The 20390-nt window shown below is 47.6% G+C and overlaps 1 protein-coding gene across 1 annotated transcript in view; it reads right to left on the bottom strand.

The window, feature by feature from the left end:
* eps8a (epidermal growth factor receptor pathway substrate 8a) overlaps positions 1 to 20390 on the bottom strand; it is a 183205-nt gene that overhangs the window by 67690 nt on the left and 95125 nt on the right. Inside the window, 3 exon segments of the mRNA XM_036956775.1 lie at positions 10 to 77; positions 13171 to 13250; positions 16374 to 16472. Coding sequence (XP_036812670.1) covers positions 10 to 77; positions 13171 to 13250; positions 16374 to 16438 — 213 coding nt within the window. The 5' untranslated portion in view covers positions 16439 to 16472.

Genomic DNA, 20390 nt, shown 5'->3' with positions numbered 1-20390 from the left:
TAGACTGACCTCAACATGGTACTGCGAGGTGTTCGTCATACTGTTGATGCTGTTTTTGGTGTAGTTCTTCCGTTGTTCTGGAGAAGGACAGGACACAGTCAGCAGCAAAACAAACAGCATCTAGACAGAACTACAGTCACATGTCTGCTAGGTTACCATGGTACCATTACTACAGTCTCATTAAGTATCATCCTCAGGGAGAACTACAGTCATATCATAGCATGTCTGCTAGGTTACCATGGTACCATTACTACAGTATCATTAAGTATCATCCTCAGGGAGAACTACAGTCATATCATAGCATGTCTGCTAGGTTACCATGGTACCATTACTACAGTATCATTAAGTATCATCCTCAGGGAGAACTACAGTCATATCATAGCATGTCTGCTAGGTTACCATGGTACCATTACTACAGTATCATTAAGTATCATCCTCGGGGAGAACTACAGTCATATCATAGCATGTCTGCTAGGTTACCATGGTACCATTACTACAGTATCATTAAGTATCATCCTCAGGGAGAACTACAGTCATATCATAGCATGTCTGCTCGGTTACCATGGTACCATTACTACAGTATCATTACGTATCTTCCTCAGGGAGAACTACAGTCATATCATAGCATGTCTGCTAGGTTACCATGGTACCATTACTACAGTATCATTAAGTATCATCCTCAGGGAGAACTACAGTCATATCATAGCATGTCTGCTAGGTTACCATGGTGCCATTACTACAGTATCATTAAGTATCATCCTCAGGGAGAACTACAGTCATATCATAGCATGTCTGCTCGGTTACCATGGTACCATTACTACAGTATCATTACGTATCTTCCTCAGGGAGAACTACAGTCATATCATAGCATGTCTGCTAGGTTACCATGGTACCATTACTACAGTATCATTAAGTATCATCCTCAGGGAGAACTACAGTCATATCATAGCATGTCTGCTAGGTTACCATGGTACCATTACTACAGTATCATCCTCAGGGAGAACTACAGTCATATCATAGCATGTCTGCCAGGTTACCATGGTACCATTACTACAGTCTCATTAAGTATCATCCTCAGGGAGAACTACAGTCATATCATAGCATGTCTGCTAGGTTACCATGGTACCATTACTACAGTATCATCCTCAGGGAGAACTACAGTCATATCATAGCATGTCTGCCAGGTTACCATGGTACCATTACTACAGTATCATTAAGTATCATCCTCAGGGAGAACTACCGTCATATCATAGCATGTCTGCTCGGTTACCATGGTACCATTACTACAGTATCATTAAGTATCATCCTCAGGGAGAACTACAGTCATATCATAGCATGTCTGCTAGGTTACCATGGTACCATTACTACAGTATCATTAAGTATCATCCTCAGGGAGAACTACAGTCATATCATAGCATGTCTGCTCGGTTACCATGGTACCATTACTACAGTATCATTACGTATCTTCCTCAGGGAGAACTACAGTCATATCATAGCATGTCTGCTAGGTTACCATGGTACCATTACTACAGTATCATTAAGTATCATCCTCAGGGAGAACTACAGTCATATCATAGCATGTCTGCTAGGTTACCATGGTACCATTACTACAGTATCATTACGCATCATCCTCAGGGAGAACTACAGTCATATCATAGCATGTCTGCAAGGTTACCATGGTGCCATTACTACAGTATCATTAAGTATCATCCTCAGGGAGAACTACAGTCATATCATAGCATGTCTGCTAGGTTACCATGCTACCATTACTGCAGTATCATTAAGTATGCTACATGTTAGGAATCATCCGGTACATGTTAGGAATCATCCTCAGGGATAACTACAGTATCGTTAAGTATCATTAAACATCACAGCATAGTTGAAAGATATGTGTTGCGTAGAAACCCAAAGTGGGTGGCCAGCAGAGATAGATGGGATGGACTGAGGGAAGCTGAGGGTTGGGATGGGCTGAGGGAGGCTGGGGGTTGGTATGGGATGGGCTGAGGGAAGCTGGGGGTTGGGATGGGCTGAGGGAAGCTGAGGGTTGGGATGGGCTGAGGGAGGCTGGGGGTTGGTATGGGATGGGCTGAGGGAAGCTGGGGGTTGGGATGGGATGGGCTGAGGGAAGCTGGGGGTTGGGATGGGCTGAGGGAGGGAGGCTGGGGGTTGGGATGGGATGGGCTGAGGGAAGCTGAGGGTTGGGATGGGATGGGCTGAGGGAAGCTGAGGGTTGGGATGGGCTGAGGGAAGCTGAGGGTTGGGATGGGCTGAGGGAGGCTGGGGGTTGGTATGGGATGGGCTGAGGGAAGCTGGGGGTTGGGATGGGATGGGCTGAGGGAAGCTGGGGGTTGGGATGGGCTGAGGGAGGGAGGCTGGGGGTTGGGATGGGATGGGCTGAGGGAAGCTGAGGGTTGGGATGGGCTGAGGGAAGCTGAGGGTTGGGATGGGATGGGCTGATGGAAGCTGAGGGTTGGGATGGGATGGGCTGATGGAAGCTGAGGGTTGGGATGGGCTGAGGGAAGCTGAGGGTTGGGATGAGGGTTGGGATGGGAAGCTGAGGGTTGGCATGGGATGGGCTGAGGGAAGCTGAGGGTTGGGATGGGCTGAGGGAAGCTGAGGGTTGGGATGGGCTGAGGGAAGCTGAGGGTTGGGATGGGATGGGCTGAGGGAAGCTGAGGGTTGGGATGGGATGGGCTGAGGGAAGCTGAGGGTTGGGATGGGCTGGGGGAAGCTGAGGGTTGGGATGGGCTGAGGGAAGCTGAGGGTTGGGATGGGATGGGCTGAGGGAAGCTGAGGGTTGGGATGGGATGGGCTGAGGGAAGCTGAGGGTTGGTATGTGGAATTGGAGACAAGTGGGAGTTTAGTTGCTGTGTGAGAGATAGAATGATGGTCAAAGATAAAAGCCCAAAAATATATATTTTTTAAAGTCTAAATAAATCATAATAAAAAGTATATTTGAATGGCACTAAGTGGCAGTGTTTTTACAACTAATGCCGGTTTGCCTGAGGCTGATGCCGTGCAGGTGTTGGTACACATGCATATACACACACTCTCATTCAAATAAACACATACAAGAACACCCACCCACACACATGTCATAGTGCCAGACATGCACACAAACATTTACAGTTGGCATTGCTGTTATGATTTTTATGTCCTTTGTTTTACATTCATTATTTAAAAAAGAATGTGTTCCTTTTTTGTCTTTAGTTCATTAGTTGTTGGTGCATTGGGGGGTTCTTGGGGGAATGGAATTCATTGTATTTTAAATTGTTCTTCCTGGGGGGGGGACTGTGGGAGGGTCTCGAAGGGTGGGGGATGTGGGCTGGTATCAGGATAAGGGTGGGGGCTGGTATCAGGGTGTGGATGACAGTGGGGGCTGTGGGCTGGTATCAGGGTCTGGATGACAGTGGGGGCTGTTGGCTGGTATCAGGGTGTGGATGACAGTGGAGGCTGTGGGCTGGTATCAGGGTCTGGATGACAGTAGGGGCTGTGGGCTGGTATCAGGGTCTGGATGACAGTGGGAGCTGGTATCAGGGTCTGGATGACAGTGGGGGCTGTGGGCTGGTATCAGGGTGTGGATGACAGTGGGGGCTGTGGGCTGGTATCAAGATGAAGGTTGAATAAGATGGAGGCTGTGGGCTGGTATCAGGGTTGTGAGGCTGAGGGTGAGGGCTGTGGGCTGGTATCAGGGTTGTGAGGCTGAGGGTGAGGGCTGTGGGCTGGTATCAGGCTGAGGGTTGTATAAGATGGAGGCTGTGGGTTGGTATCAGGGTTGTGAGGCTGAGGGTGGGGGCTGTGGGCTGGTATCAGGCTGAGGGTTGTATAAGATGGAGGCTGTGGGCTGGTATCAGACTGAGGGTTGTATAAGATGGAGGCTGTGGGCTGGTATCAGGCTGAGGGTTGTATAAGATGGAGGCTGTGGGCTGGTGTCAGGCTGAGGGTTGAATAAGATGGAGGCTGTGGGCTGGTATCAGACTGAGGGTTGTATAAGATGGAGGCTGTGGGCTGGTATCAGGCTGAGGGTTGTATAAGATGGAGGCTGTGGGCTGGTGTCAGGCTGAGGGTTGTATAAGATGGAGGTTGGGGGCTGGTATCAGGGTCTGGATGACAGTAGGGGCTGTGGGCTGGTATCAGGGTTGTGAGGCTGAGGGTGAGGGCTGTGGGCTGGTATCAGACTGAGGGTTGTATAAGATGGAGGCTGTGGGCTGGTATCAGACTGAGGGTTGAATAAGATGGAGGCTGTGGGCTGGTATCAGACTGAGGGTTGTATAAGATGGAGGCTGTGGGCTGGTATCAGACTGAGGGTTGTATAAGATGGAGGCTGTGGGCTGGTATCAGGCTGAGGGTTGTATAAGATGGAGGCTGTGGGCTGGTATCAGGGTTGTGAGGCTGAGGGTGGGGGCTGTGGGCTGGTATCAGGCTGAGGGTTGAATAAGATGGAGGCTGTGGGCTGGTATCAGGCTGAGGGTTGAATAAGATGGAGGCTGTGGGCTGGTATCAGACTGAGGGTTGTATAAGATGGAGGCTGTGGGCTGGTATCAGACTGAGGGTTGTATAAGATGGAGGCTGTGGGCTGGTATCAGGGTCTGGATGACAGTGGGGGCTGTGGGCTGGTATCAGGGTTGTGAGGCTGAGGGTGAGGGCTGTGGGCTGGTATCAGACTGAGGGTTGTATAAGATGGAGGCTGTGGGCTGGTATCAGACTGAGGGTTGAATAAGATGGAGGCTGTGGGCTGGTATCAGACTGAGGGTTGTATAAGATGGAGGCTGTGGGCTGGTATCAGACTGAGGGTTGTATAAGATGGAGGCTGTGGGCTGGTATCAGGCTGAGGGTTGTATAAGATGGAGGCTGTGGGCTGGTATCAGGGTTGTGAGGCTGAGGGTGGGGGCTGTGGGCTGGTATCAGGCTGAGGGTTGAATAAGATGGAGGCTGTGGGCTGGTATCAGGCTGAGGGTTGAATAAGATGGAGGCTGTGGGCTGGTATCAGACTGAGGGTTGTATAAGATGGAGGCTGTGGGCTGGTATCAGACTGAGGGTTGTATAAGATGGAGGCTGTGGGCTGGTATCAGACGGAGGGTTGAATAAGATGGAGGCTGTGGGCTGGTATCAGGCTGAGGGTTGTATAAGATGGAGGCTGTGGGCTGGTATCAGACTGAGGGTTGTATAAGATGGAGGCTGTGGGCTGGTATCAGACTGAGGGTTGAATAAGATGGAGGCTGTGGGCTGGTATCAGGCTGAGGGTTGAATAAGATGGAGGCTGTGGGCTGGTATCAGGCTGAGGGTTGTATAAGATGGAGGCTGTGGGCTGGTATCAGGCTGAGGGTTGAATAAGATGGAGGCTGTGGGCTGGTATCAGACTGAGGGTTGTATAAGATGGAGGCTGTGGGCTGGTATCAGGCTGAGGGTTGAATAAGATGGAGGCTGTGGGCTGGTATCAGACTGAGGGTTGTATAAGATGGAGGCTGTGGGCTGGTATCAGGCTGAGGGTTGTATAAGATGGAGGCTGTGGGCTGGTATCAGGCTGAGGGTTGAATAAGATGGAGGCTGTGGGCTGGTATCAGACTGAGGGTTGTATAAGATGGAGGCTGTGGGCTGGTATCAGGCTGAGGGTTGTATAAGATGGAGGCTGTGGGCTGGTATCAGACTGAGGGTTGTATAAGATGGAGGCTGTGGGCTGGTATCAGGCTGAGGGTTGAATAAGATGGAGGCTGTGGGCTGGTATCAGGCTGAGGGTTGTATAAGATGGAGGCTGTGGGCTGGTATCAGGCTGAGGGTTGAATAAGATGGAGGCTGTGGGCTGGTATCAGGCTGAGGGTTGAATAAGATGGAGGCTGTGGGCTGGTATCAGGCTGAGGGTTGAATAAGATGGGGGATCACAAGGATATGTTGAGTTACATAAAGAGACAACACACTGATTGAACAAAACTTACTGAATCCATGAGTGAGTAATTTGTGATTCCATTTGTCCGATGGGAGTTTAAAGTAACCTCGGGTTACACAATGCAAAGTTCTGTGTTACTGACTTCAAATGTCAAACAATCAAGGCTATGTGCATGTACTGTATATTGAATTAATGTGTTTAATGTGGTTATGAGCATGTCAATGACATAGAGATGTACAGTATATGGAATGGTATTGCCTATGAAGCTATGTGCATGATCTGAATGAGCTCAGTACACAGTAGTAAGAGCACTGGACTACAGGCTATCAGTAGCAGGGGTTATTAGGAGAGTGGAGATAAGGACTACAGACTACCAGTAGTAGGGGTTATTAGGAGAGTGGAGTTTAGGACTACAGACTACCAGTAGTAGGGGTTATTAGGGGAGTGGAGCTAAGGACTACAGACTACTAGTAGTAGGGGTTATTAGGAGAGTGGAGATAAGGACTACAGACTACCAGTAGTAGGGGTTATTAGGAGAGTGGAGCTAAGGACTACAGACTACCAGTAGTAGGGGTTATTAGGAGAGTGGAGTTAAGGACTACAGACTACCAGTAGCAGGGGTTATTAGGAGAGTGGAGTTTAGGACTACGGACTACCAGTAGCAGGGGTTATTAGGAGAGTGGAGTTTAGGACTACAGACTACCAGTAGTAGGGGTTATTAGGAGAGTGGAGTTTAGGACTACAGACTACCAGTAGTAGGGGTTATTAGGGGAGTGGAGCTAAGGACTACAGACTACCAGTAGTAGGGGTTATTAGGAGAGTGGAGTTAAGGACTACAGACTACCAGTAGTAGGGGTTATTAGGGGAGTGGAGCTAAGGACTACAGACTATCAGTAGCAGGGGTTATTAGGGGAGTGGAGCTAAGGACTACAGACTACCAGTAGTAGGGGTTATTAGGAGAGTGGAGCTAAGGACTACAGACTACCAGTAGTAGGGGTTATTAGGAGAGTGGAGTTAAGGACTACAGACTACCAGTAGCAGGGGTTATTAGGAGAGTGGAGTTTAGGACTACGGACTACCAGTAGCAGGGGTTATTAGGAGAGTGGAGTTTAGGACTACAGACTACCAGTAGTAGGGGTTATTAGGAGAGTGGAGTTTAGGACTACAGACTACCAGTAGCAGGGGTTATTAGGAGAGTGGAGTTTAGGACTACAGACTACCAGTAGTAGGGGTTATTAGGAGAGTGGAGTTTAGGACTACAGACTACCAGTAGTAGGGGTTATTAGGGGAGTGGAGCTAAGTACTACAGGCTACCAGTAGCAGGGGTTATTAGGGGAGTGGAGCTAAGGACTACAGGCTATCAGTAGCAGGGGTTATTAGGGGAGTGGAGCTAAGGACTACAGGCTATCAGTAGCAGGGTTTGTTAGGGGAGTGGAGCTAAGGACTACAGACTACCAGTAGTAGGGGTTATTAGGAGAGTGGAGTTAAGGACTACAGACTACCAGTAGTAGGGGTTATTAGGAGAGTGGAGTTTAGGACTACAGACAACCAGTAGTAGGGGTTATTAGGAGAGTGGAGTTAAGGACTACAGACTACCAGTAGTAGGGGTTATTAGGAAAGTGGAGTTTAGGACTACAGACTACTAGTAGTAGGGGTTATTAGGAGAGTGGAGATAAGGACTACAGACTACCAGTAGTAGGGGTTATTAGGAGAGTGGAGTTCAGGACTACAGACTACTAGTAGTAGGGGTTATTAGGGGAGTGGAGATAAGGACTACAGACTGCCAGTAGCAGGGCTTATTAGGGGAGTGGAGCTAAGGACTACTGACTACCAGTAGTAGGGGTTATTAGGAGAGTGGAGTTTAGGACTACGGACTACCAGTAGTAGGGGTTATTAGGAGAGTGGAGTTTAGGACTACAGACTGCCAGTAGTAGGGGTTATTAGGGGAGTGGAGCTAAGGACTACATACTACTAGTAGTAGGGGTAATTAGGGGAGTGGAGCTAAGGACTACAGACTACCAGTAGCAGGGGTTATTAGGGGAGTGGAGCTAAGGACTACAGACTACCAGTAGTAGGGGTTATTAGGGGAGTGGATCTAAGGACTACAGACTGCCAGTAGTAGGGGTTATTAGGAGAGTGGAGCTAAGGACTACAGACTGACAGTAGTAGGGGTTATTAGGGGAGTGGATCTAAGGACTACAGACTGCCAGTAGTAGGGGTTATTAGGAGAGTGGAGCTAAGGACTACAGACTGCCAGTAGTAGGGGTTATTAGGAGAGTGGAGCAGATTAAGTGTTCTGGTGTTCTACAACAGCAGGGGAAGTGTTCTAGTGTTCTACAACAGCAGGGGAAGTGTTCTAGTGTTCTACAACAGCAGGTGAAGTGTTCTAGTGTTCTACAACAGCAGGGGAAGTGTTCTAGTGTTCTACAACAGCAGGGGAAGTGTTCTAGTGTTCTACAACAGCAGGTGAAGTGTTCTAGTGTTCCACAACAGCAGGTGAAGTGTTCTAGTGTTCTACAACAGCAGGGGAAGTGTTCTAGTGTTCTACAACAGCAGGTGAAGTGTTCTAGTGTTCTACAACAGCAGGGGAAGTGTTCTAGTGTTCTACAACAGCAGGTGAAGTGTTCTAGTGTTCTACAACAGCAGGTGAAGTGTTCTAGTGTTCTACAACAGCAGGGTAAGTGTTCTAGTGTTCTACAACAGCAGGGGAAGTGCTCTAGTGTTCTACAACAGCAGGGGAAGTGTTCTAGTGTTCTACATCTCCTCTAGAACAGAACAGCAGGAGGATCCTAGAGGGGCCAGGGTGACTTCCTCTCAGAACAGAAGGTCCAGGGAGCGAAAGAGAGAGAACACTTCAAGGTTATCAGTCTCTTCTGCAGAACCAAATAAAGCTCTCTGCTCGCTGACAGGTTAGAGTATGTTCTGTTCTACAGCCTCAGGGTACAGTACACTACATTATTACAAATACACATTATCGTGCATATACATTATCATGCCTATACATTATCACATCTATACATGATCACATATATGTATTATCACACCTATACATTTCCGTGTCTATAAGTTATCATGTATATATATTATCACATACATACATTAGTGTCTATACATTATCGTGTTTATACATTATCGCCGATATACATTATCATGTATGTACATTATCACGACTATACTGTATCATGACTATACATTATCACCTCCATACGTGATCATGTCTATACATTATCATGGCTGTACATTATCATGCCTATGCATGATCACCTCTATACATTATCATGTCTATACATTATCATGTCTATACATTATCGTGTCTATGCATGATCACCTCCATACATTATCATGTATAGACATTATCATGTCTGTATTTCACACTCAAAAGCCACAACCGGTTGTTCTGATAACGTAGAATCTGATAACGTAGAATCTGATAACGTAGAATCTGATAACGTAGAATCTGTCATTTGGTTTTGCAGAAGATTGTGAAGCCTTGGCAACACACACATGCACACTCACTGGGCCGACGCACACACACACACCAAACACACACACAGACACACACACACACACACCCACATACCAAACACACACACCAAACACACACACACACACACACACCAAACACACACACACACACAGACACACACACCAAACACACACACCAAACACACACACAGACACACACATACACCAAACACACACACAGACACACACACCAAACACACACACACCAAACACACACACAGACACACACACCAAACACACACACACCAAACACACACACAGACAGACACACCAAACACACACACACCAAACACACACACAGACAGACACACCAAACAGGGCGCTGTCTACCTTTCTTTTTATGTTTGGCTGACGTGTGGAGGAAGTATATTCCATCTGTTCCTGTGAGATGGAGAGATGGAGAGATGGAGAGATGGAGAGATGGAGAGATGGAGAGATGGAGAGATGGAGAGAAGGAGAGATGGAGAGATGGAGAGATGGAGAGATGGAGAGATGGAGAGATGAAGAGATGGAGAGATGGAGAGATGGAGAGATGGAGAGATGAAGAGATGGAGAGATGGAGAGATGGAGAGATGGAGAGATGGAGAGATGGAGAGATGAAGAGATGGAGAGATGAAGAGATGGAGAGATGGAGAGATGGAGAGATGGAGAGATGAAGAGATGGAGAGATGGAGAGATGGAGAGATGGAGAGATGGAGAGATGAAGAGATGGAGAGATGGAGAGATGGAGAGATGGAGAGATGGAGAGATGGAGAGATGGATAGATGGAGAGAAGAGAGATGGAGAGAAGAGAGATGGAGAGATGGAGAGATGGAGAGATGGAGAGATGAAGAGATGGAGAGATGGAGAGATGGAGAGATGGAGAGATGGAGAGATGAAGAGATGGAGAGATGAAGAGATGGAGAGATGGAGAGATGGAGAGATGGAGAGATGGAGAGATGGAGAGATGGAGAGATGGAGAGATGGATAGATGGAGAGAAGAGAGATGGAGAGAAGAGAGATGGAGAGATGGAGAGATGGAGAGATGGAGAGATGGAGAGATGGAGAGATGGAGAGATGGAGAGATGAAGAGATGGAGAGATGGAGAGATGGAGAGATGGAGAGATGGAGAGATGGAGAGATGGATAGATGGAGAGAAGAGAGATGGAGAGAAGAGAGATGGAGAGATGGAGAGATGGAGAGATGAGAGATGGAGAGGAGTGATAATGAGTGAGGTGATGAAGAGATGGAGAGATGGAGAGATGAGAGATGGAGATATGAGAGATGGAGAGATGGAGAGATGGAGAGATGGAGAGGAGTGATAATGGGTGAGGTGATGAAGTGATGGAGAGATGAAGAGATGGAGAGATGGAGAGATGAGAGATGGAGAGATGGAGTGATAATGAGTGAGGTGATGAAGTGATGGAGAGATGAAGAGATGAGAGATGGAGAGATGGAGAGGAGTGATAATGAGTGAGGTGATGAAGAGATGGAGAGATGAAGAGATGAGAGATGGAGAGATGGAGAGGAGTGATAATGAGTGAGGTGATGAAGTGATGGAGAGATGGAGAGATGGAGAGAAGAGAGATGAAGAGATGGAGAGATGAGAGATGGAGAGATGGAGAGATGAGAGATGAGAGATGGAGAGATGGAGAGATGGAGCGATGAGAGATGGAGCGATGAGAGATGGAGAGATGGAGAGATGAGAGATGGAGAGATGGAGAGATGTGATAATGAGTGAGGTGATGGAGATGGAGAGGAGTGATAATGAGTGAGGTGATGGAGAGATGGAGAGGAGTGATAATGAGTGAGGTGATGAAGAGATGGAGAGATGAGAGATGGAGAGATGGAGAGATGTGATAATGAGTGAGGTGATGGAGATGGAGAGGAGTGATAATGAGTGAGGTGATGGAGAGATGGAGAGGAGTGATAATGAGTGAGGTGATGAAGAGATGGAGAGATGAGAGATGGAGAGATGGAGAGGAGTGATAATGAGTGAGGTGATGAAGAGATGGAGAGATGAGAGATGGAGAGATGGAGAGATGAGAGATGGAGAGATGAGAGATGGAGAGGAGTGATAATGAGTGAGGTGATGGAGAGATGGAGAGGAGTGATAATGAGTGAGGTGATGGAGAGATGGAGAGGAGTGATAATGAGTGAGGTGATGAAGAGATGGAGAGGAGTGATAATGAGTGAGGTGATGGAGAGATGGAGAGGAGTGATAATGAGTGAGGTGATGGAGAGATGATAGAGGGATAGATAATGAATGGTGATGGAGAGATGAGAGGAGGGATATGATCTGACTCAATATAAAGCACTAATGACTCATCAAGACTAATTATCTGTTGGATATGAAGCCAACTCCAGAACCCATTTGATACTGTATCCTTCTGTGGCATTGTGAGGACATAGGAACAGCCTTATGTGGCATTGTGAGGACATAGGAACAGCCTTCTGTGGCATTGTGAGGACATTGGAACAGCCTTCTGTGGCATTGTGAGGACATAGGAACAGCCTTATGTGGCATTGTGAGGACATAGGAACAGCCTTCTGTGGCATTGTGAGGACATTGGAACAGCTTTCTGTGGCATTGTGAGGACATAGGAACAGCCTTCTGTGGCATTGTGAGGACATAGGAACAGCATTCTGTGGCATTGTGAGGACATAGGAACAGCCTTGACTTGGGCAGATAAAAGAGCAGAGGAGGTGTGTCAGAGACAGATCACCTGACAGGTTCCACCACAGCAGGGGAGGTGTGTCAGAGACAGATCACCTGACAGGTTCCACCACAGCAGGGGAGGTGTGTCAGAGACAGATCACCTGACAGGTTCCACCACAGCAGGGGAGGTGTGTCAGAGACAGATCACCTGACAGGTTCCACCACAGCAGGGGAGGTGTGTCAGAGACAGATCACCTGACAACAGATGGAGGATATCCCCATGCCATCCACTAGATATCCTACATATTGAACATGTTGCAGAGTACCTTGGTAAGCTGCTCACAGCAACCAATGGAAGAAACAACCAGGTTCAGGTTGGTGAAGAGCTGCAGCTGACGTGGCTTTCAGGTCTCCACCTCTTATGATGCTGCTTCTTATTTCAGGTCTCCACCTCTTATGATGCTGCTTCTTATTCAGGTCTCCACCTCATGATGCTGCTTCTTATTTCAGGTCTCCACCTCTTATGATGCTGCTTCTTATTTCAGGTCTCCACCTCTTATGATGCTGCTTCTTATTTCAGGTCTCTACCTCATATGATGCTGCTTCTTATTTCAGGTCTCCACCTCTTATGATGCTGCTTCTTATTTCAGGTCTCCACCTCTTATGATGATGCTGCTTCTTATTTCAGGTCTCCACCTCTTATGATGCTGCTTCTTATTTCAGGTCTCTACCTCATATGATGCTGCTTCTTATTTCAGGTCTCCACCTCTTATGATGATGCTGCTTCTTATTTCAGGTCTCCACCTCTTATGATGCTGCTGCTTCTTATTTCAGGTCTCTACCTCATATGATGCTGCTTCTTATTTCAGGTCTCCACCTCTTATGATGATGCTGCTTCTTATTTCAGGTCTCCACCTCTTATGATGCTACTGCTTCTTATCTCAGGTCTCCACCTTTTATGATGATGCTGCCTCTTATGGACCCTGATTTAGACAAAGGGTCCTACAAGAACACTCACTACATGCTTTGGGGGGAAAGTGAGAGAGAGAGAGAGAGAGAGAGAGAGAGGGGGCGAGGGAGGGATGGAGAGAGAGAGAAAATGACAGGTAGCTTCTGTACCTACCGTAAAGGGCTTTAGAGATGGACTTGGTGTTGGACCTGGCGTTGCAATCTGGAGGCTCTGTGGACTGGGAACCATGACCACTGGAGAGAGAGAGAGATGTGGAGAGAGACAGAGGGAGAGATGTGGAGAGAGACAGAGAGAGAGAGAGAGAGAGAGATGTGGAGAGAGACAGAGAGAGAGAGAGAGCAAGAGATGTGGAAAGAGACAGAGAGAGAGAGAGCGAGAGATGTGGAGAGAGAGAGAGCAGGAGAGGGAAAGAGAGAGAGAGAGAGAGAGAGAGAGAGAGAGAGAGAGAAAGAGAGAGAGAGAGAGAGAGAGAGAGAGATGTGGAGAGAGACAGAGAGAGAGAGAGAGAGCAGGGGAGTGGGACAGAGAGTTGTGGAGAGAGACAGAGACAGAGAAAGAGGGAGCGGGGGAGGGAGAGAGAGATATGTGGAGAGAGACAGAGAGAGATGTGGAAAGAGACAGAGAGAGAGAGAGAGAGAGAGAGAGAGAGAGAGAGAGCGGGGGAGGGAGAGAGAGAGAGAGAGAGAGAGAGAAGATTCCCTTACACATACCCACAAAGAATTTCAAAACAAACCCAATTTTGATCAACTCACAGCAGCAAGATTTGTGACCTGTTGCCACAAGAATAGGTCAACCAGTGAAGAACAAACACCATTGTAAATACAACCCATATTTATGTTTATTTTATTTCCCTTTTTGTACTTTAACTATATGCACATCGTTACAACACCGTATAGACAAATGTCTGTCTTCTTTTTAAACGTTAGTTTATGATCTACTACAGTGTGTGTGTGTGTGTGTGTGTGTGTGTGTGTGTGTGTGTGTGTGTGTGTGTGTGTGTGTGTGTGTGTGTGTGTGTGTGTGTGTGTGTGTGTGTGTGTGTGTGTGTGTGTTTAACTATGTACAGTGCCTTGCGAAAGTATTCGGCCCCCTTGAACTTTGCGACCTTTTGCCACATTTCAGGCTTCAAACATAAAGATATAAAACTGTATTTTTTTTGTGAAGAATCTTACAACAAGTGGGACACAATCATGAAGTGGAACGACATTTATTGGATATTTCAAACTTTTTTAACAAATCAAAAACTGAAAAATTGGGCGTGCAAAATTATTCAGCCCCTTTATTTTCAGTGCAGTAAACTCTCTCCAGAAGTTCAGTGAGGGTCTCTGAATGATCCAATGTTGACCTAAATGACTAATGATGATAAATACAATCCACCTGTGTGTAATCAAGTCTCCGTATAAATGCACCTGCACTGTGATAGTCTCAGAGGTCCGTTAAAAGCGCAGAGAGCATCATGAAGAACAAGGAACACACCAGGCAGGTCCGAGATACTGTTGTGAAGAAGTTTAAAGCCGGATTTGGATACAAAAATATTTCCCAAGCTTTAAACATCCCAAGGAGCACTGTGCAAGCGATAATATTGAAATGGAAGGAGTATCAGACCACTGCAAATCTACCAAGACCTGGCCGTCCCTCTAAACTTTCAGCTGATACAAGGAGAAGACTGATCAGAGATGCAGCCAAGAGGCCCATGATCACTCTGGATGAACTGCAGAGATCTACAGCTGAGGTGGGAGACTCTGTCCATAGGACAACAATCAGTCGTATATTGCACAAATCTGGCCTTTATGGAAGAGTGGCAAGAAGAAAGCCATTTCTTAAAGATATCCATAAAAAGTGTTGTTTAAAGTTTGCCACAAGCCACCTGGGAGACACACCAAACATGTGGAAGAAGGTGCTCTGGTCAGATGAAACCAAAATTGAACATTTTGGCAACAATGCAAAACGTTATGTTTGGCGTAAAAGCAACACAGCTGAACACACCATCCCCACTGTCAAACATGGTGGTGGCAGCATCATGGTTTGGGCCTGCTTTTCTTCAGCAGGGACAGGGAAGATGGTTAAAATTGATGGGAAGATGGATGGAGCCAAATACAGGACCATTCTGGAAGAAAACCTGATGGAGTCTGCAAAAGACCTGAGACTGGGACGGAGATTTGTCTTCCAACAAGACAATGATCCAAAACATAAAGCAAAATCTACAATGGAATGGTTCAAAAATAAACATATCCAGGTGTTAGAATGTCCAAGTCAAAGTCCAGACCTGAATCCAATCGAGAATCTGTGGAAAGAACTGAAAACTGCTGTTCACAAATGCTCTCCATCCAACCTCACTGAGCTCGAGCTGTTTTGCAAGGAGGAATGGGAAAAAATGTCAGTCTCTCGATGTGCAAAACTGATAGAGACATACCCCAAGCGACTTACAGCTGTAATCGCAGCAAAAGGTGGCGCTACAAAGTATTAACTTAAGGGGGCTGAATAATTTTGCACGCCCAATTTTTCAGTTTTTGATTTGTTAAAAAAGTTTGAAATATCCAATAAATGTCGTTCCACTTCATGATTGTGTCTCACTTGTTGTTGATTCTTCACAAAAAAATACAGTTTTATATCTTTATGTTTGAAGCCTGAAATGTGGCAAAAGGTCGCAAAGTTCAAGGGGGCCGAATACTTTCGCAAGGCACTGTATCTATGTAAACATGTTTCCCGTGCCAATAAAGACCCAACCACCATGTTGACTTCTGTCATTGTGTCGACAGGAGGAAAGGCTGGTGGTGCTGGGTAGACAGCAGGGTGTGTGTGGACGTACATTGACAGGGTTGTATCTGGGCATACTGGCGTCTCTCTCTCACCCAGAGGAGGGTCATGTTTCAGGGTGCTAATCATCGCCTTGATACTTGGTCTTTTCTCACACTCCTCCCAGTCTCCACCAGGCTGCTTCTAATTGGTTGAATAATTAATTATGGATGGGTTCTGTTAACGCTGTTAGCAGGACTGAGTGAGGAGAGGAGACCTCAGCACCTTCACCACACAGCCACCACGGCTATCTACCTCTACTGGAAGGACTGGGACAGGAGAGGAGAGGAGAGGAGAGGAGAGGAGAGGAGAGGAGAGGAGAGGAGAGGAGAAGAGAGGAGAGGAGAGGAGAGGAGCAGAGACAGAGACAGAGAGACAGAGAATGTGTGATGGGTGGTCAGAGTGATGGTCGTCAGAGAGATGGTCGTCAGAGAGATGGTGGTCAGTGTGATGGGTGGTCAGTGTGGTGGGTGGTCAGTGTGATGGGTGGTCAGAGTGATGGGTGGTCAGAGTGATGGGTGGTCAGAGTGATGGGTGGTCAGTGTGGTGGGTGGTCTTACTTGAGTTGTGAGGTGTATGAGTCGAACCCTCCCTGGGGGAAGGAGGGTGGGGCGTAGCCGTTCATCCTGGAAGGGGAGGTGAACTCAGAGGACAGTCACCTGATGGGGCACACAGAGGACAGTCACCTGATGAGACACACAGAGGACAGTCACCTGATGAGACACACAGAGGACAGTTACCTGATGAGACACACAGAGGACAGTCGCCTGATGAGACACACAGAGGACAGTCTCCTGATGAGACACACAGAGGACAGTCACCTGATGAGACACACAGAGGACAGTCGCCTGATGAGACACACAGAGGACAGTCTCCTGATGAGACACACAGAGGACAGTCGCCTGATGAGACACACAGAGGACAGTCGCCTGATGAGACACACAGAGGACAGTCACCTGATGAGACACACAGAGGACAGTCACTTTGCTTTGTCGTGAAGAATGCCAAATCTGTTGTATCCTAATGGGATATGAAGACTGGTTCAGGCTGACAGCTAGCTAGCAAGCTAATGTAATGGGAATATGAAGACTGGTTCAGGCTTACAGCTGGCTAGCAAGCTAATGTAATGGGATATGACTGCAGCAGTATCCTGGCTGGCCAATAGAAAGCCAGTGGACTGCAGCAGTAGACAGTATTCTGGCTGGCCAATAGAAAGCCAGTGGGCTGCAGCAGTATCCTGGCTGGCCAATAGAAAGCCAGTGGGCTGCAGCAGTATCCTGGCCGGCCAATAGAAAGCCAGTGGACTGCAGCAGTAGACAGTATTCTGGCTGGCCAATAGAAAGCCAGTGGGCTGCAGCAGTATCCTGGCCGGCCAATAGAAAGCCAGTGGGCTGCAGCAGTAGACAGTATTCTGGCTGGCCAATAGAAAGCCAGTGGGCTACAGCAGTATTCTGGCTGGCCAATAGAAAGCCAGTGGGCTGCAGCAGTATCCTGGCTGGCCAATAGAAAGCCAGTGGACTGCAGCAGTATCCTGTCTGGCCAATAGAAAGCCAGTGGATTGCAGCAGTATCCTGGCTGGCCAATAGAAAGCCAATGGATTGCAGCAGTATCCTGGCTGGCCAATAGAAAGCCAGTGGGCTGCAGCAGTAGACAGTATTCTGGCTGGCCAATAGAAAGCCAGTGGGCTGCAGCAGTATCCTGGCTGGCCAATAGAAAGCCAGTGGGCTGCAGCAGTATCCTGGCCGGCCAATAGAAAGCCAGTGGACTGCAGCAGTAGACAGTATTCTGGCTGGCCAATAGAAAGCCAGTGGGCTGCAGCAGTATCCTGGCCGGCCAATAGAAAGCCAGTGGGCTGCAGCAGTAGACAGTATTCTGGCTGGCCAATAGAAAGCCAGTGGGCTACAGCAGTATTCTGGCTGGCCAATAGAAAGCCAGTGGGCTGCAGCAGTATCCTGGCTGGCCAATAGAAAGCCAGTGGACTGCAGCAGTATCCTGTCTGGCCAATAGAAAGCCAGTGGATTGCAGCAGTATCCTGGCTGGCCAATAGAAAGCCAATGGATTGCAGCAGTATCCTGGCTGGCCAATAGAAAGCCAGTGGGCTGCAGCAGTATCCTGGCTAGCCAATAGAAAGCCAGTGGATTGCAGCAGTATCCTGGCCGGCCAATAGAAAGCCAGTGGGCTGCAGCAGTATTCTGGCTGGCCAATAGAAAGCCAGTGGATTGCAGCAGAAGACAGTATTCTGGCTGGCCAATAGAAAGCCAGTGGGCTGCAGCAGTATCCTGGCTGGCCAATAGAAAGCCAGTGGGCTGCAGCAGTATCCTGGCTGGCCAATAGAAAGTCAGTGGGCTGCAGCAGTATCCTGGCTGGCCAATAGAAAGCCAGTGGACTGCAGCAGTATCCTGGATGGCCAATAGAAAGCCAGTGGGCTGCAGCAGTATCCTGGCTGGCCAATAGAAAGCCAGTGGGCTGCAGCAGTATCCTGGCTGGCCAATAGAAAGCCAGTGGGCTGCAGCAGTATCCTGGCTGGCCAATAGAAAGCCAGTGGATTGCAGCAGTAGACAGTATCCTGGCTGGCCAATAGAAAGCCAGTGGGCTGCAGCAGTAGACAGTATCCTGGCTGGCCAATAGAAAGCCAGTGGGCTGCAGCAGTACAGTATTCTGGCTGGCCAATAGAAAGACAGTGGATTGCAGCAGTATCCTGGCTGGCCGATAGAAAGCCAGTGGGCTGCAGCAGTATTCTGGCTGGCCAATAGAAAGCCAGTGGGCTGCAGCAGTATCCTGGCTGGCCAATAGAAAGCCAGTGGACTGCAGCAGTATTCTGGCTGGCCAATAGAAAGCCAGTGGACTGCAGCAGTAGACAGTATCCTGGCTGGCCAATAGAAAGCCAGTGGACTGCAGCAGTATCCTGGCTGGCCAATAGAAAGCCAGTGGACTGCAGCAGTATCCTGGCTGGCCAATAGAAAGCCAGTGGATTGCAGCAGTACACAGTATCCTGGCTGTTCCTCCTCGTGATGCTGCGTCTCACCACAGTTAGAGACCAAGCCCCTCAGTTCCTGCTCCCACGGCAACAAGGACAGTGGAGCCCCCTCCTCACCAAGCCAATGAGCCCCTCGCCTAGACCTCACCATGGTAACGGGTCAAGCCAGGCAGGAGAGAGAGTCCCGCCCCTCTCTGTGTGTTAGAGATGGTCGTGGGGGAAGGAAGAAAGGGTATCCCTCCTGACTACACCTCCCATCTTTACTCTCATTAAGACATGACTACACCTCCCATCTTTACTCTCGTTAAGACATGACTACACCTCCCATCTTTACTCTCGTTAAGACATGACTACACCTCCCATCTTTACTCTCATTAAGACATGACTACACCTCCCATCTTTAGTCATTAAGACATGACTACACCTCCCATCTTTACTCTCATTAAGACATGACTACACCTCCCATCTTTACTCTCATTAAGACATGACTACACCTCCCATCTTTAGTCATTAAGACATGACTACACCTCCCATCTTTACTCTCATTAAGACATGACTACACCTCCCATCTTTACTCTCATTAAGACATGACTACACCTCCCATCTTTACTCTCATTAAGACATGACTACACCTCCCATCTTTACTCTCATTAAGACATGACTACACCTCCCATCTTTAGTCATTAAGACATGACTACACCTCCCATCTTTAGTCATTAAGACATGACTACACCTCCCATCTTTACTCTCATTAAGACATGACTACACCTCCCATCTTTACTCTCATTAAGACATGACTACACCTCCCATCTTTAGTCATTAAGACATGACTACACCTCCCATCTTTACTCTCATTAAGACATGACTACACCTCCCATCTTTACTCTCATTAAGACATGACTACACCTCCCATCTTTACTCTCATTAAGACATGACTACACCTCCCATCTTTACTCTCATTAAGACATGACTACACCTCCCATCTTTACTCATTAAGACATGACTACACCTCCCATCTTTACTCTCATTAAGACATGACTACACCTCCCATCTTTACTCTCATTAAGACATGACTACACCTCCCATCTTTACTCATTAAGACATGACTACACCTCCCATCTTTACTCTCATTAAGACATGACTACACCTCCCATCTTTACTCTCATTAAGACATGACTACACCTCCCATCTTTACTCTCATTAAGACATGACTACACCTCCCATCTTTACTCTCATTAAGACATGACTACACCTCCCATCTTTACTCTCATTAAGACATGACTACACCTCCCATCTTTAGTCATTAAGACATGACTACACCTCCCATCTTTAGTCATTAAGACATGACTACACCTCCCATCTTTACTCTCATTAAGACATGACTACACCTCCCATCTTTACTCTCATTAAGACATGACTACACCTCCCATCTTTAGTCATTAAGACATGACTACACCTCCCATCTTTACTCTCATTAAGACATGACTACACCTCCCATCTTTACTCTCATTAAGACATGACTACACCTCCCATCTTTACTCTCATTAAGACATGACTACACCTCCCATCTTTACTCTCATTAAGACATGACTACACCTCC

The sequence above is a fragment of the Oncorhynchus mykiss genome, chromosome 21 (assembly GCF_013265735.2).
Source record: "Oncorhynchus mykiss isolate Arlee chromosome 21, USDA_OmykA_1.1, whole genome shotgun sequence".
NCBI classification, from domain to species: Eukaryota; Metazoa; Chordata; class Actinopteri; order Salmoniformes; family Salmonidae; genus Oncorhynchus; species Oncorhynchus mykiss.
This window is presented reverse-complemented; position numbering and strand designations above follow the sequence as displayed.